This window comes from Rhea pennata, chromosome 7 (genome assembly GCF_028389875.1).
Source record: "Rhea pennata isolate bPtePen1 chromosome 7, bPtePen1.pri, whole genome shotgun sequence".
NCBI lineage: Eukaryota > Metazoa > Chordata > Aves > Rheiformes > Rheidae > Rhea > Rhea pennata.
The window spans coordinates 17,643,792-17,660,169 of NC_084669.1; the positions used below are offsets into that span (position 1 = coordinate 17,643,792).

General features: G+C 35.7%; 1 protein-coding gene across 6 annotated transcripts in view; it reads right to left on the minus strand.

The window, feature by feature from the left end:
- The window catches only part of CPEB3 (cytoplasmic polyadenylation element binding protein 3), a 91,948-nt gene that overhangs the window by 26,059 nt on the left and 49,511 nt on the right, over positions 1-16,378 (minus strand). For all 6 annotated transcript variants that reach the window (XM_062580067.1, XM_062580070.1, XM_062580069.1 and 3 more), the window contains 2 exons: positions 7,699-7,866; positions 5,737-5,826 (listed from right to left, as the gene is read on the minus strand). In XM_062580067.1, coding sequence (XP_062436051.1) covers positions 5,737-5,826; positions 7,699-7,866 — 258 coding nt within the window. The remainder of the gene's footprint in view (positions 1-5,736; positions 5,827-7,698; positions 7,867-16,378) is intronic.

Genomic DNA, 16,378 nt, shown 5'->3' on the forward strand with positions numbered 1-16,378 from the left:
GGGAAAATGTTTTTGGAAAAGTAAGATTTCTCTCTAGTAAGAATATTTGCTTTACACTAATGAAGATGGAAGTTGCTACAATTTGGATTTACTGTTTTGTGACTTGAGCCCAGAAATTGAATTTTCATTCCTGAATTCTACAGCACTCATTCCTTCTAAACTTGCACAATTCTGGTTCTCAAGACAGGGTTTTCGGTAGCAACGTGAACTACCTGAGGAACATTTAGCTACAGTCATGATGATGTTCTCATAATAAACAGTCTTAGTCACTTACTTGGTTACTACAGTCATAAGCAACCAGTAAAACTGAGAAAACTGTCTTTACTACAGACTCGTGTGGAGACTGAGTGCTAAAACCCGTCTGAAGAGATATGGTTATTCCTTCCTCAGGCATCAGAAGATGCTAACAAAAGAAGGCACAATAAATGCTTGCTGAAAAATTGTGGTTTCTTCGGGGTTAAAAAAAAAAAAGAGAGAGAGAGAAAGAGATTTTGCAATCTATCAGTTCTGAAAGAAACAGCATTTGTTGAAAGAAACATGAAAGCTGGGAAAGAGCAATTCTGGAAAGCTACCTCAGAATCAGATTTGTTCTGTCTAGGCTTGATTTCTCAGACATTTTAAAATCATCATTATCAGTTCACTATGAAGGCCTACTACTTCAATCATTTAACAAAAGACAGAAAACTGGAAGGTCTAAGGCAAAGGAAGGCTTAAAGAAAAACTGTGAAAGCCTAATAGAAAATTCTATACTTAAAAAAAAAAAAAAAAAGAAAAAAAAAGAAACCACTCAAATTACTCAGTTATGGGAAAGCAAATCAGTATGTACTGCTATTTTCTACCACACATTCTGTGAGTTGTGTTGCTTTGAGTTTATGCTGCCCTGCTGTGAGAAGACACAGGGCCTACAAATTAGGTACACAGCTTCAGACAGCAGTGGGTAAAAGACTGATCTCATACACCCGTGTGCAGTGGAACATATACAGGTAAGCAAAGTTTAAAGAAGATTTTGCATTGCTATTTACCATGCAATGTATTTCAGGATAAAGAATTTCAAGTTTCCGTTATAGCAGTGCAGTGGTTATTGCATCTGCTTTACATGCTGAAGGTATGGGGTTCAAGCCCCAGTGGAACCAGCACCAGGAAATCCTTGGGAGGTTGGACTAGATGATCTCCAGAGGTCCCTTCCAACCTTACTGATTCTGTGATTCTGTGAAATACTATAAACAGTGACTTCAGTTTTAAAAATATGAAAAAAAAATAGGCTAGGCATTTAGTGCTGCATTTTTATGGGATGTTATTTGATCATTTAGGCCAAAATAGTTAGCTTCAGTACAACAGTTTACTCTGTTAGGACAAATCACATATCATCTCTGAGTCCAACTGATAAAATTGTAACACTGTATTTTCTCCTTACAACTGTTCACTACTGCTCCTCTGGCAGAAGCCAGAAGCTACCACTCCACTAAGAAAACAGAATGACCTGAGCAAATGAGCCTCACCCATGAAATCAAGATCAGTTGGAAGACTACCAGCGACGGTGGTCTCATCTAACATTACCTTAGAGAATATCAGGAATGCTTATACTGTCTGTCCCATCATTTGTTCTAAATTAAAGCATGACAATAACTTCACAATGCTATTCTGTGTGATTTTACATATGATATTTTCTTCTTCGTGAGATTTTTATCATTGATTTTTCACCCTTAGTGTCCTCTTGGGAGCAGTATGGACAAATGTGTTTATTTTTGTCAAATAACAGAGTAACTAACTGAAGAACAGGGTAAATATGAGAGGATCAGACTATCTGTTGTACCTCACACCTAAATCAGCTGTAGTATCAAATCATTCCACCCTTTTCAAACCCACCATATCTCTAAGCTCCACTGTGCTTCATTTTCTCACTCTGCATCTCATTTTTATCCAAACATCAGTCCTTCTAAATGAAAAGGAGCAGAGGGAGACTCCTGTGTAGTTTTGTTGTTTTAAAATGAGTCATGCAGTTCTTAATAATTTCTGGAAAAATAATAGTTACTGCAAAGAAAAAAAAAAGTAAAGATAAAAACCAGACGTTCTTAAGCTTGCAATCTGTTTTTTAAAAAAGAATGTTTTTGAAACAGTTGGCAGCATCTTTTTATTAAAAAGAAAGAAAAAAATAACTGTAGCTAGCACAAATATTGCTCAGCACAGTAGATCAGTAAATGGTCAAAAACATCAATGTATATTTTAATTAAATAAGAATTATCTGGAAATAATGAGTGAAATGAATAATCAGTGAAATGAGATGTCTAAACTAAGACGACTGTTACGGTAATGTGTAACTGCATTTAATAATGCTCATTAGACCCTATTTCATTATTTCTTGACATTTCATAGGTACTCAGAAAAAAATACTTAACCACAAACCACATTTAATTCCCAAAACTCTGTGGTGAAAGCCAAGTAAACACATTATAAACTGGGCATCTGCTTGCCCAAGACCAGCACATGACATTTATAATTTTGCCAGTTCCGTTACTAACATATCCAAACAGATGTCAAAGTAAGTCATCTGAAGACTCTTCAAGGCAACCATAATAAATTGGCCTTATTCAGAAGCAAGCGTTAAAATCGCTTCATGGATTACACCAATATAAAAACATGATGCTAAGCTTTTCAGTGCATAAGCAGAGGGTAAAGTGAAATGATAAGGCAATAATACAGATGCCCAGAACTAGAAATAGCAACCTCTTATACACATTGTCAGCTGTTAACAACTTCTCTTGCCCAAGTGCATAATCTGCATGTTTAGTGACAAAACAGCTGGGAGTCACCAGTACCACCTTCTCTCAGCAATTCAAATAGTCAACTCACTGGCAGCCAGTTGCATCCCAGAAGGGCTGTTCCCTGCAGTGCAACTACAGGGAATTCATATATTGCACCACCATTGTAAACATTTCACAAATTCAGTAAGTTATGCCAATAAGGCACGACATTTTTTCTTGAAAAACCTATATAGATACTACAAGTCTCTATTAATACACTCAGGCCTGTAAAGGATGACATCACTTGGATGTAACTATGAAGACAGAAACCCAGTGCAAAACTCAACCGACTATGCTACCTTCTGGCATAAACTACTGATTCTATCCGCTCCAAACCTGGAGCTGAATGCTTATCAAAGCAAATAAAAATCAAATGTTGCTGTCCACTGGCTTGACCCCACAGAAATAAAGCAGTAATGAAAAAGGCTATCCATCAAATGGGCACTAAGTCTGGCTGGAGGTGAGAACAAATTTTCAGAAGACAGCATAGTTCAATTTTACTGCCAGTAGGGCAGGCTCAAATAAGTGGGAGAAACTTCAGAGATCAGACTTTATTAAAGGGTAAACAAAGATTAGCCTCCACATCCTCCCACTGCATTCCCACAATCCAGTTTTTTGTTTTCCTTTGGGATTGCTACAGCAGAAAAGATAACTCTTTCTTTCCTATATAATTTAATGCATGTCTTCTTTTCTGGACTGATTTTCAGATTTGCCATTTGAAAGAATCATATTCAAAACATCAGAGAATTTACACATTAGCGATGTGACATGGAAGAGAAGATACCAGAGAAAAAGAAGGAAGAGAACATTTTAGCTGAAAAGTATTTAACTTCTAAGTAAATTGTCTCACTGAATTTTGTGCCCACGGATAATTTCAAATATCCCCTTCATTTTACTGTATTTTAGAGAAATGACTGATAATAAATCAGAACAGCTTAAAATAAAAAAAGTTTTTTAAAAGTCTGTTTTAGTTCTAAAGGAGTTTCTAATCAAAGACAGAAATGGAGGTATTTTATTGTAGTGCTTCTGTCAGTAATTCCATAATAATTTTAGAAAAAAGTATTCTTCATATATATATATAACAGATCAAAGAGAAGAAAATATTTATAAGCTCAGACTTCACCCATTGACTCCAAGTAATAACATTTCTATCTTCTATGCAGATATTATCTACATGGGATCACAATCAAGCGTATTTGACCTACCATGCTGAACATGACTGTAAGCGAATCTCAAAGACAGGAATGCAGGATGTATGATGCTGAAGCCCTGATTGATAACTCAGAAGTCAGTTATAAATAAATCTGGAACAGTTGGGATTGACTGTTGTTTAGCACTTTCAAACAGACAGTCAGGGCAACTGGCAGGGGCTTTGAAAGCTGTTTCCTATATTAGAATCATGACAAAAATAGAAGAGAGACTGCATTCCCTTGTCTTCTGCTAAAATAGCTCTTACTCAAAAACATTTCTACAGGTTTGGCAAGGCTTAACTAGTCCACTGTCAGATGCAGAACAACTTCAGTTCTAAATAGAAGTCCCATGCTGATCTGCCATTAATATATAGTTACTTACTAAATTAACAAGAACAAAGAAATAAACTGGATAGGACTAGGAGATATTAGGGACATGAAGAAGCTGGTTTTATTGTGCAACCACAATTTCCTAGCCAGAAAGACCCTAAAGACTATAAAAACAAAAAAGGAAAACTCTATTTTACCAACTATGCTTAGAAATACATGTTAATGTTTTATTTATTCAAGAACAGATGTTGCATAGTAACTATGGACAGGAAGGCTGGGTTTTGAGAGAGGAACACAGAAAGAAGAGGCACGTACTTTCAAGTAAAGTGCCCTAAATAGTGTTTACTGGGGAAGCAGTTGTTACAAGGCTACCTTGCCTCAAGCACTTAGGCTTCCAGATAAATGCAGTGGGGGTTTGTTGTTGGTGTTTTTTTATGGTCAAAATACATCCATAAAAATGTTGTAAGATTTGCTAGTTCATTGGCTGAACACTCCATCGTTCTGCCAAATTAAACAGTGACCTTAAGGAGCAATTAAGAGTGAGAGTAGAAAAATATCAACATACAGATCAGAAATTCTGTGTCTAATTTTATGCTACTGTTTCAGATCATAAGTGAACTCTCAAACAATATACAAGATGCAATCTTGATTGAGAACAGAATGTGTATTGTACAGTATTTACAAATTCATAGAAGAGGCCAGGACATAACAAAATCAACTGGCATTAACCAAGCAACTCTCCCAAACACTTTCCCCAAACCTGTTTATTCCTCACCCAAAACACATCTGCATAGTATTTTGCTGACAGATATGCAATTGCTCCACCTGCACTTTAGGTCACCCTGAAACAAGTAACTCCAAACTAGAAACGCAGTCATCACAGAGCATAACACTAATCCTTGGTGATTCTGCTTTCTCTTAGCAGAACTCGTTGCTGTGGTTCAGCATCCAGTTAACCACTGATGCACAGATTTTGGTTCTGAGCAGGATCACAGCTTCTTAGATTAGCGGACTCATGTTTCCTGATGAAATACCAGGTACCCAATCCACTAGCATGCTTCAGGCCATGAAAAAATCTTGTTTACACTATTATTCCTATAGTTTCCACAAAAAACACACTAAACAGAGTCAGCATTAGGAAATGTTTGTAACTTTTCATCTAAAGCAAGCCTAGTATAAATTAAGGCCTGGTTCATAGATTCTAGGCTCAACTCTTCTCACTGCTGAAAAAGTACATACACAAGACTACATCTTGTTCATTGAATTGTGTTTCTCCCATCATGACAACACCTAAAAATACACTTATTGAAAGAGACAGAATTCCTCAAATCCTTTCTTTGTTATGGATCACCACATTGCAGGAGTAGTTTCCTTTTACCAGAACAGTCTGCATAAATTTATTTTAAGCTAATTACCTTTAGGTGGAAAATATGACTTGCTTTCAGCTTTGTGAGGCCAATCCACCACAAGAGGTCCAAACCTACGAAAGCTGGCAGTGATCTCATCTACAAAAAACAAATGAGGCACCTTAAGGAGAATCTGAAGACTGATAGTGGCAAAATAAACATTCTAACTTAAAAAAAAATTACAGATGGTTTTCCATATCTTTTAAGAACAGGGAAAACTGAAATAATATATATAAACATCTACATATTCTTTGACCCCCATGCTATACTTTGCTGCTTGAAAATGGTTTTGCCTTCCACTAATGAAGGTTTGCAGCAGGATTAAATGCAAACATGATCTATCAAAAGCAAATATACTTCAGCTGTGGTCTATTTCTAATAATAGCCACAAAGCTGAGTCAGATGTAGCCACATGGGACAGATGGAAGAGCTACATGTCAGCATGGCCACTCCTTGTTGCATGACCTAGAACGCAGGCTGTATCGCCTTCCTCAGTCCTCTCTGAGAATCTGCCTTGAAGTAAAATTATTTCTTTGCTTTTGAAATATCATTTTAAAATAACACCAAGAAAAACATCTCTCAAACTATTCTACAGGACAAATTTGGTTTACATGCAAATGTTTCAGGAAAAAGCATTATCAGTTCTGTTAAAATAATCTTTTTTCTAAATACATTTGTTGATGAATTTTAAAGAAAGAATCAGTTGAAAATTGTGTCTAATGTGATGTTAGATAAATCTGGGCAACAAATCATCAGGAAAAAAGTTTGAGGAGAAAGAAAGTGGTTTCCCAGCTTTTTGATTACAGTTTGAAATGTGGCCAATTTATCTGACCCCACAAGCTGCACATCAGATGGCTAGAGCCACAAAATGCCTACTGCATGACTCAGGAGCTGAAGGAAAAAGGTGTTACTGGAGAAGATCTCTCCTGGAAGCAGGTAATAACTTTCCAGTGGCCATGTTACTTCCTCGTAGGATAAAGCTGAGTGTGTATTTTGGTTTTGAGTGATCCAGCAATGTTCACATCAGTGGTACCTGTTGGCCTTTTTTTCCTACAGCTGGGGATTGAAATTACCAGCAGCAGTCCCTGTTTCAGCAGCCCTACAACTCATTACGTGACATGGGAACTGCATTCAAGCTGTTTGTGACCCACAGGCTGGCCAACCCATACTGCTTCTTTATTGAAATTGTGTATGGGTTTAGGTTTAGAAAGGCTAAATCATGTGTGTCATGGCTAGTAAGGCTATTTCTTTATTACAGCTGTACATGGTTTAAGCTTTTAGATTTAGCAGAAAATCAGATTCAGAGATGCCTTTAGATATGCTCATATTCCCTACATACATCAACTTAAGACAGACAGTAGTGGATTCCTGCTATAACATGAAAAAAATATAGCGGAATGATCATGATTTTAGTTTGAGGCTGGGGGGATGTTGGCACATACAAGTAAAGCAGATATGGATTGAAAAAAAACACCCAAAACCTGACTATCCTTGCTAAGCTAGTTACTATTTTGTAGCAATGTTCAATGGCCTGTATATATGCTGGATATGAGAGCTGATTAATTAAAGCCCAATTTATCATTATGGTGAGGACTGCATTAATGAGGTCCTTAGTGTACCCACAACTTTTTAAAAGAAAAGGGATAGACTGCAGAAGAATTACAGCACACACTAAGTTCCCTTCTTCAGTTTTCCCACTTCACATATACAGACACATATGCTACTTGTGCAGATTAGAAGACCTGCTATGCAGGCAGTTCTATCTTTGTCTCTTCTAATCTACAGTACAAAAGAATGTCAAGTAAATTTTCAGGGGCTTGGGGCTGGGGGGGGCGGGCGTCTTTTAAATAATGCTACAACCTCTATAAGTGACATATCTGGGAAAATACACTTGTTTTATAAAAATCTGACTTTTCCTGAGTAATTATATGCATTCCAATTCCCACCACCACCACAACTTATTCACAGTACCTTCATCAATGTCAGGAGGAAGACCTCCAACAAACACCTTTCTAGAATAGCGTTCCACTCTTTCACCATTCTGACAGCGTGTTGGAGAGCTGAGACCCGATGATAAAGACTGATCACCATGACTGTCGTCTAGGAAGCCATCTTCAAAAGGAAAGAGTGAAGACCGACCTGTAACAGATTTTGTAGTATCTATAGTTAAAGCTATTTTCTAGAGAAATAAATCTTTCTATAAAAGCTTAAGTGTTATAATTTCCTTTTCTAAAGTTTTGTTTTGCTTTAACAGAATTTTCATTAAAGGGTTTAATTAAGTGGCTCAGTTATCCAAATGATGTTCATTTGCTTACATTTTCTCAAGTATAACTGTATTATCCTTAGCAGACAACCTAATTTAACTTTAAAATAGAATTTCCTGTGAATGGCTAAAAATAAAAACCAGCAAGTTATGTGATTAGACTGTGTCACAGCCACAGAGAAAACTTTTGTGAGATTTTGTATTTCAAACCAATTCTGAAAGATTTAAATCTTCAATAACAGATCTTAAATGAATGATCTTAAAGAGCAGATCACTCAAGCAACTGCAGCACACAGCAGGACAGTCTCCTTCGGAGTGCTTTCTGGGTCCTAGCTACAAGGGTTGCCTCGTTTCCTCCTCCCAGGAGCAGAGAGGCTGACAGCAAAATAAGCTTTGTATAATTGATACTATGCACACAGGTGAAACAAGCAGCTTAGCTATAGGATACAATCTTTAAAAGACTTAATAAATAAACTACAAAAAGCTTACATTCTACCTGAAGAAAAAGGTTGTTAATCAGGACAACCTGTTAAGCTGCTACTCAGTGTTAAAATATACTTTCAATAAGGAACAAACACAAAGCAACATAAATGACTGCTATTCACTTGATTGATGAAAAGTAAATAATTCATTTGTTATCATCTGATGCAATTAACTTCTTGTTGTTATTGCCCAAGTATGCACACATTACCTTAAGAACAGACTCATTAATTCAGAAGACAGGAAGAGTAAAGAAGTATTCAAAGGCTTTATTTAAGGAGTACTGTAGAACATGCCAACTTTAGAATTTAACTCCCTATACCTGAGCTGAAAAATAGACCCTGTAATAGAGAGGCATACAAATTAAAATCCCATCTCAACTCTGAAAAGGCTAATTGTCCTCTCATATCATGGAGGATTGCTTCCAGGGATGGAATTATAATTGAACGATACAGATAGTTTATAGTGGATTTAATTCAAAATATAAATAGCAGGGTACATGATTAAATTCAAAGATAATAGATCACAGGAAAGCAAAAAGCGACTTCCAGCAAGAGCTAAGGAAGAGTTAAGCTATATATTGGTATTAATAACATACGGAAGTACAGGAAAGAAATAATGGGAGCAAGGAGGAAAAAAAAAACAAAAATCAAGAGATGCCGCGGCACACTATAGTTAAAAAGAATACATACATTCAGAGTATCAGTAGTAGAGTCTTAAATAGTAAAGGGCAGATTACAAAAAGCAGCAGCAATCCTATCTATGGAGAATGAATGAACAAACCAAAACCAGGAAAGATGTTCTGACGGACAATGAACACCAGCTGGAATTTTTAGGAAGATCAGGTACAAGAAAAGGATTAGAATATACTGAGTGCACAATGTTGACAAATATTACAGATGCAAGATCTACCAAAGCACTACATTACCGTGCTTTTAAGCAACCAAATAAAAAACAAGGCAAACAGCACAACTGAAAAAAGAATTTGAGATGCTACTTTGCAAAGTCTAGAACAACTAGTTGTCAGAAATGGTGGTTTTATCACATAAAACATGAAAGACTATTCTTGATGAATTATTCAGTTACACAGGTATATCATGCACATATATGCACATACACATTTCAGTGTAAGAGCACATGCATGAGAGAAGTAATTAGGAAGGCTAAAATTGGGTAAGAATATCAGCTCAGAAAACCACTTGAAAGTAGGTGATTTGAGATATCCATAAAAGAATGCCATTGTTAAGAAGCTAAATAACCTGTTCTAATTTATTTTCCTCACAAACTTACCTTCCAAAAAAAAAAAAAAAAAATCTATTAATGGAAGTTGACACAGCAAAAGAATACATATGAGAACAAGTCGTTCAACTAAAACACAGATCCACTGAGGAAGCTGAGTATGTGCTGAGTTCTGAACTCAAAAACCAAAACAAAACAAAACAAACATGTTAACAAAAACAGGATATCACCTCTTATGCAAGATGCTTGCCAGTTTGCAAGCACTATACTTCTCTTAACTAAATACAAGAGGTGACCTAAAACTTTATAATTAAATAAAGTATACAGGTATTTAAAGTAATAAAAGGCATACAGAAAAGGGAATAAGGAATGATTGTTCACTATCTCTTCCAATACGGGGAAACTAAAATACATCAAATCCGATCAGTAAATGACAAGGCTCAAAGCAAAAACACATAAATCAAACCGTGGAACCCCTTGCCACAGGCTTTTTAGGATGCTAAGAAGTTTACAGAGGTTCAGAAAATGGAATGAGCATGAACAGAAGAAAATTGCATCCTAGCGCAAATATTGTGACACCAGCTCAAAAAATCCCCAGAGACAAATATCTGGGGGAGTATTATGGGAAGGCATCACTAAACGCCCTCTTTTTATATGCTGCCTCCTTTCCACTGACACATACGAGCTGTCAGTATAGGAGAGAAGACACTGGGCTGTTTTTCCATGGCTGTGCTTACAACTCTGTACCTGATAAACTAGTTGAAAACATTAAAAACAAGATACCTAGAAGAGCATGATTCAGCAGCTTTAAGCAGCAAATCTACAAAGAAAAGGCTCACCTCTTTACTCAAAGAAAACAGAGGATCAAGTAGAGAACCAGTAGGTTATTGCAAACCACAAGAAACTTCTAACAAAGCCTCTTCTTACTGAAGAGGCTTAGTCACAGTGATAAAAACCAAACACTAACTAATATTCTGAATGATAATAAACACTAGAATGAGTCCCTGCTCAGATTTGCTTCCAAGTACTCTGAGTATTACCAGAACGCAAATGGTAAAAACAAAAATAAAGAGGGAAACATGAAACCATTTGACAAACAAATCTTTTAAAACAGACTATGGTAGAATTTCACACCTAAGGTAAGAACACTCAAAGCAACATTATAAAATTCAAGGTAATGAAAAAAGCATAAATACCACAAACTTAAACATTATACGACTAGAGCAAGTCACAAAATCCCTAACACAGATGACAAAACACAAAAAAGAAAGAAATTTAGTTGTTACTACAGTGAAGAACTTCACACAGAAAAAAATTATTATGCAGTGAAACATGCTTTTTGGCAGAGTAAAAAAACACCGAAAGTCCCAACACATTCAGAACTTGCTTGCGCTGTTTTGTCATCACTACAATTTGTATAAGATACTCATTTTACAGCCTACCTTGTATTCATCACAATTATTGCCACATTACTGTATTTCACTTCTACAAGTAAAGATGAGTTGCAAGAAGTTAATCATGCCCAACTGAGTCCCAAATTCTCTCCCACTTTGGTGCTATTTGTTCAATCTAGAAATGTTTGCCACAATCTTAAAATGAAATTAACTGGTGTTTCCATTCATAAAGACAATACAGTATTTTATACTCTACAATCTTTCCAATTTGTTTAAGTACCACGGAAGCATTGAAGAAGTAGAAGCACTGGGATGCTTTCAACATCATAACAACAGCCTGTTCTCTGAAAAGATGGGCAACGGAGGGGGGCCACAAAAAAAACTTTATTTTAAAAATACTAGAAGACTTTTTTTAAAAATATATATATATATATTTTTGCTATTGAGGAAGCACTACATATATTTTGCTTTAACCAGTAGTTCAAATGCTATATTAAAAACTGTATCAGTACAGCCTGTTCATCCTACTACATCTCAAGCCATATATATATGTGCAAACTACAAGCTGCTTCTAGGCTATCAATTTGCTTGAATGGCTAATTTTGTCTCTAAGCTTTCTCACAAATTTGATGCAAACTCTAGACTGTAATGAGGAAAAAAGTCCTTCAAAGTGATATAAATCATATGCTTAGCTGATACAAAAAACCCATATTTTTCACTCATTTCTTTCATAACTGAAAAAGAAGATGCAATGAAATTTAAAGTACCCAAGTGTTTGGTACTGCTAAATACTAAGTACTAAAAAACTGCAGTGCTCACTGTTGTTTTCTCAATAAAAACTGTGTAAGCTGCAGCACAGTACATAAAAGTGAGGTATCTTAGTAGTTTTTTTTGGTGTTTAAGTAAGCTCATTAAGCTTACTATTGCCCATGGTCATTAATCTCTCAAAATAAACATACATGCAGCACTGGACTATATTTGTAAAATATTTTCAATCTGTTTTTATTTTTAAGGGTTGCCTAAATGATAAAATATAGTTAAAATGTGCTCAGTCAAATGTTATGTCTTTTCTTTTTTGATTATCAATATTCAGTACTGAGGACAATTATTATTATTGGCATTCAAAGTGTCGCACCAAAAGCAATCCAATATAATATCTGAGCGCAATATTCAGTGGAAAAAAAAAAAGATCTAAGAAAAAGTATTTTTGAAGTGTTCAATGAACTAGTTAAACATCACACTTTAACCAAAAAAAAGTCTGAAAACAATCCTTTTCAGAACACTACACATTTAAACTCATAAATATGTAATGAATCCTTACATTCACTCATCTGTCAATTCACTAGCAATAGTAAAACATTGAAGTTACTCGTTCAAAGTTATCATTGTTTTAAGCTGCTATTAAATTAAGATATTTTGCAAATAAAGAATATCAGATTGATAAGAAGCAATTGATCAACCAAATAATATTAAAATTGGCAACATCATAAGAGAACTAAATATTTATTTCTCCCGCTATTCAGCAAATAAAACATTTAGTAAATACTTTTACCTCTTCTCCGCCCATAGCTCCTGGCTGCATGTAAACACAGAAGAAAATTGTCGGTATAGCTGTCATTAGATTTAGCTCCAAAAGCAAAGAAAATGTAGCTTCTACTTCTTCTCTTTTTCCCTCCCACCATAAAGAAGGAAAATACATTTTTAAAAGTTCAAGATGAATTTCAAACAACCCAGGATAAGAGAAAAAGGTTGAAGATGACACAGCCAGGGGGGAGGTGGGAATCTGCTGTGCAAGTTTTCTATATATCAAAGTAATTAAAAAAGAAATCAGGCATACCACTTATAATACTATAAAAGAATTTAGGATTATGGTTTTAAGAGGCAGTAAACATCATCATCCTAATTAAAACAATTCATTTCTCATTTTATTAATCAGTTTGTGGATAACATATTTTCCAATTATTTTTCAAGTTAAATAATTAGCCATCTGTAACTGCTAAAATTCTATCAAAATCATAAAATCAATATCCAACACATATAGACTAATAAAAACAGATTGACTTTTTTTTTTTAATATGTATCAGGATTAATATACCATTTCAATATGACATTCATCAATGGCAAAATCCACAACATTGTGCAAGTGCAGAGGTAAGCCACAGAGTAATAAAATATTTGATGATATAAACAGAAATGCAAAAAGCAGCACTTTTTATTTTGAAGTTTTAGAATACAAGCAAATAATCTGGAAAATAGCATCTTTATACCACTCTGGGACCTCAATATTACAAAAAATATCTGTGGCCTTCCCAGGTATTCAAATGCCTGGCTAAGAGTCACGATGAGTTTTTCATCAAAAAACAAGCCGAGACAATAACTAGCAGAGCCTGGTTTTTCTCCTCTCTCTGCTGCAATATCCTTTGTGTTCCTGCCCCTTCCCAAATCCATCTCCTCTTTCCACACCCAACACAACGCCTTCAGCACCTGCCGAGACATGTCTAGGTGCTCATTAGGATTCCTGCAGTTCCCCCTATATTCCCTCAACCTACTTCATCTAATTTCCCCTCTCTTCTAAACACCAAGTGCCCCTACTGCAAAACCTTCCATCTTTCCCATATCTCAATTTTCTTTCTTCAACCACATGTCCCGAGATGTCCTGCCATGCCCTTGGTTTTTCCCTCCCTACCTTTATCGGGCCTGCAATTGCATAGCAGCTCGGCTGCAGCTATGACAGACCTGCCCGTCTGCAGCCTGGCGCGCGTGACCGTCACCGCTGGGCGGCCAGGAGGGCCACCTCGAGCAAGGCTAGGTCTCCCAGTACTCACTAGTAACCTCTTTTCTATTCACATAGCTTCCTCTACAAGACCTGAAGAAATACAGTCTCTGACACCACATACTATGTCTTTTTTTTTTCCGCCTCACCCTCCATCAGTGAGGCCACAAAAGAGCAACTACACAAGTGTTTCTTTACCAAGACCAAAAAAAAAAAAAAAAAAAAAAAAAATCCTCAAGGCCTATAACAAAGAACTGCTTTAAAATTTTTGTTTGAATAAGGACATTGGAAGGAGTTTACCTGTGCGAACAACCATTTAGCCACAGCAAGGAAGTTGGTAAGCTCTGAAACAGATTCTACTGCTTGCACAAGTGATACAGAGAATTAATAGTTGGCTTTGCAGCAAGAATAAAAATGAATCTTCCTCCATTCCAGTTATTGCTAAAGCTGTATTTCATTACTTATTACAATGGCAAGATCTCATATAGCAAGTCATCTTCCTAAATGCCCATACACCAAAAAATAAGTATATGTCAAGGTCTAAGTGTCATACCTTTCAAGAGCAATTTATTTGAGAGAGGTTTCTGAAACAGAATGCTATCAATCTACAGATTAGAAGTATTAATTCAGTGTAAGATGAAAAAGAGTTCTGTATTTCTACTAAGAAGAAAAGAAAGTTTCATGTGTTTAATGGAAATGTTTAGGCTCTGAACAAGATTAGACTACATGATGGTAGAAATCTACCAAAGATTTCCGTAAATTTTAGAATAACCCATTACTTTTAACTTACACATGCACTAACACAGACTTTTATGTCTAGAAAACTTTATAACTGAAAGTATATTTACAATTATCTGTAAATTCTAGGGGAAAAATACAGGAATCCACTTAAACAGGAAGGCAGCTTAGTCAGCTTTTGCTTATTTAAAACATTGCATCACATTTAAACACTACTATTTAAACACTACTCAGTTTTATCCAGTGATTACATTAAAATATTATTTTTTCTAAAATGCTAAAAGATATGTAACAAGGCAATTTGGGAATGTCAACATGCACCTTCTTCTGTCATTTACATAAAATGCACAAAAAGAACACGTAATTTGAGACAAATTAATCAAGAATACCATCATAAGACAACAGACATAATAGAAGGAATGGTTCGTCAGATAAATTTCATATCACCTCCAGTGTGAGAAAACGTCTTGGAAAATAAACATTTTGGACATTATTCTTAAATGAAGACAGCTGGGAACCAAGAAATTGATTGTACTATTGCAACTAGTGAGATTACAAGTGTTGCATATCTGAATAGTTGCTTTCTCAAATGCCACTCTAACACAACACAAAAGAAAAAAGACTGGGAGCTCCCAAAACCATAGCCACCACTGATGACAACCCATCTCATACACTGCTTTTCGTGCAGCCAGGAACATCTGTTTGCACTGAAAACCATCTCCTGAATGGTTTTAAAATTCAGCACAAAGTAATTCCTTCCTAGGTACCTTACCAAACATCAGAGCATTGATGAAAACGTAGCTACTTTAAGTAGCAACGAATGTATTTATGAAGAATTTCTCATTTAAAATGTCAGACAGTTGCAAGCAGACCCCTATGAGCTGTGCCACTCTAAATCTCACTGAACAACCATGAGTGCATTAGTATTTCTCTACCCCTCTGCAAGTTTTCTTTAATGCCAGTGGGTAGAATAAAGCTACATAACCCCTATGTTCTAAATTGCATGCACACAAATAGAAAGGAACAATACATCATTTTTATCTTCTGATAATCCTGGAACTCTCAAAAGTCTGCAAATAAGATTACCCATTGTTTCAATAAAACAAAATACACTAAACTGAAATTCTGCAATGTTAACTGCATCTCAAGAAAAACTATATGAAACTGATGAAGAAGAAGAACTTCAAAAGCTTGAATTTTGCAAAGTCATATCTGGCAATCAAGGAAGGGAGGGGATCTATTTCTGGCATAAAAATGCATTTGCAAAATTGTAAGTTCTACCTCAAAAGGGTTTTGAGATGATATGGTTTATGAGACGAGCACAGTAGCACAACACAGGACATCTACTGAAGTACACATCTACACAAGATAACCTTCAAGTATTCAGAAGGAAAGAGTGACCTAACAACCCCTGGCCACTGGCCCTGGAAAGTCAGACCACCAGCACATTATCCATGTGACAATGTTGACAAGAAAAAAGTTATGTAGATGAAAGAAGTTACTCTGTTGTTTAAAGTTACTCTTGCCCAGTATACATACATACATACTGAAAACCAAGAACAACTCAAACAGTTGTGCATTTCACATCATGTATCAACCACAAAACCACCTTTACTCCAACTCACTACAAAAACTGAGAACAATTTTGATTATTTCCATTTTAAGTTGGAGGGTTCCAACACAGAAGTGGACATCAATATAATAAAAGTAAAACATGCAAATAAATACTAGAACTACACAATTTTCCACAATTATTATTAGCAA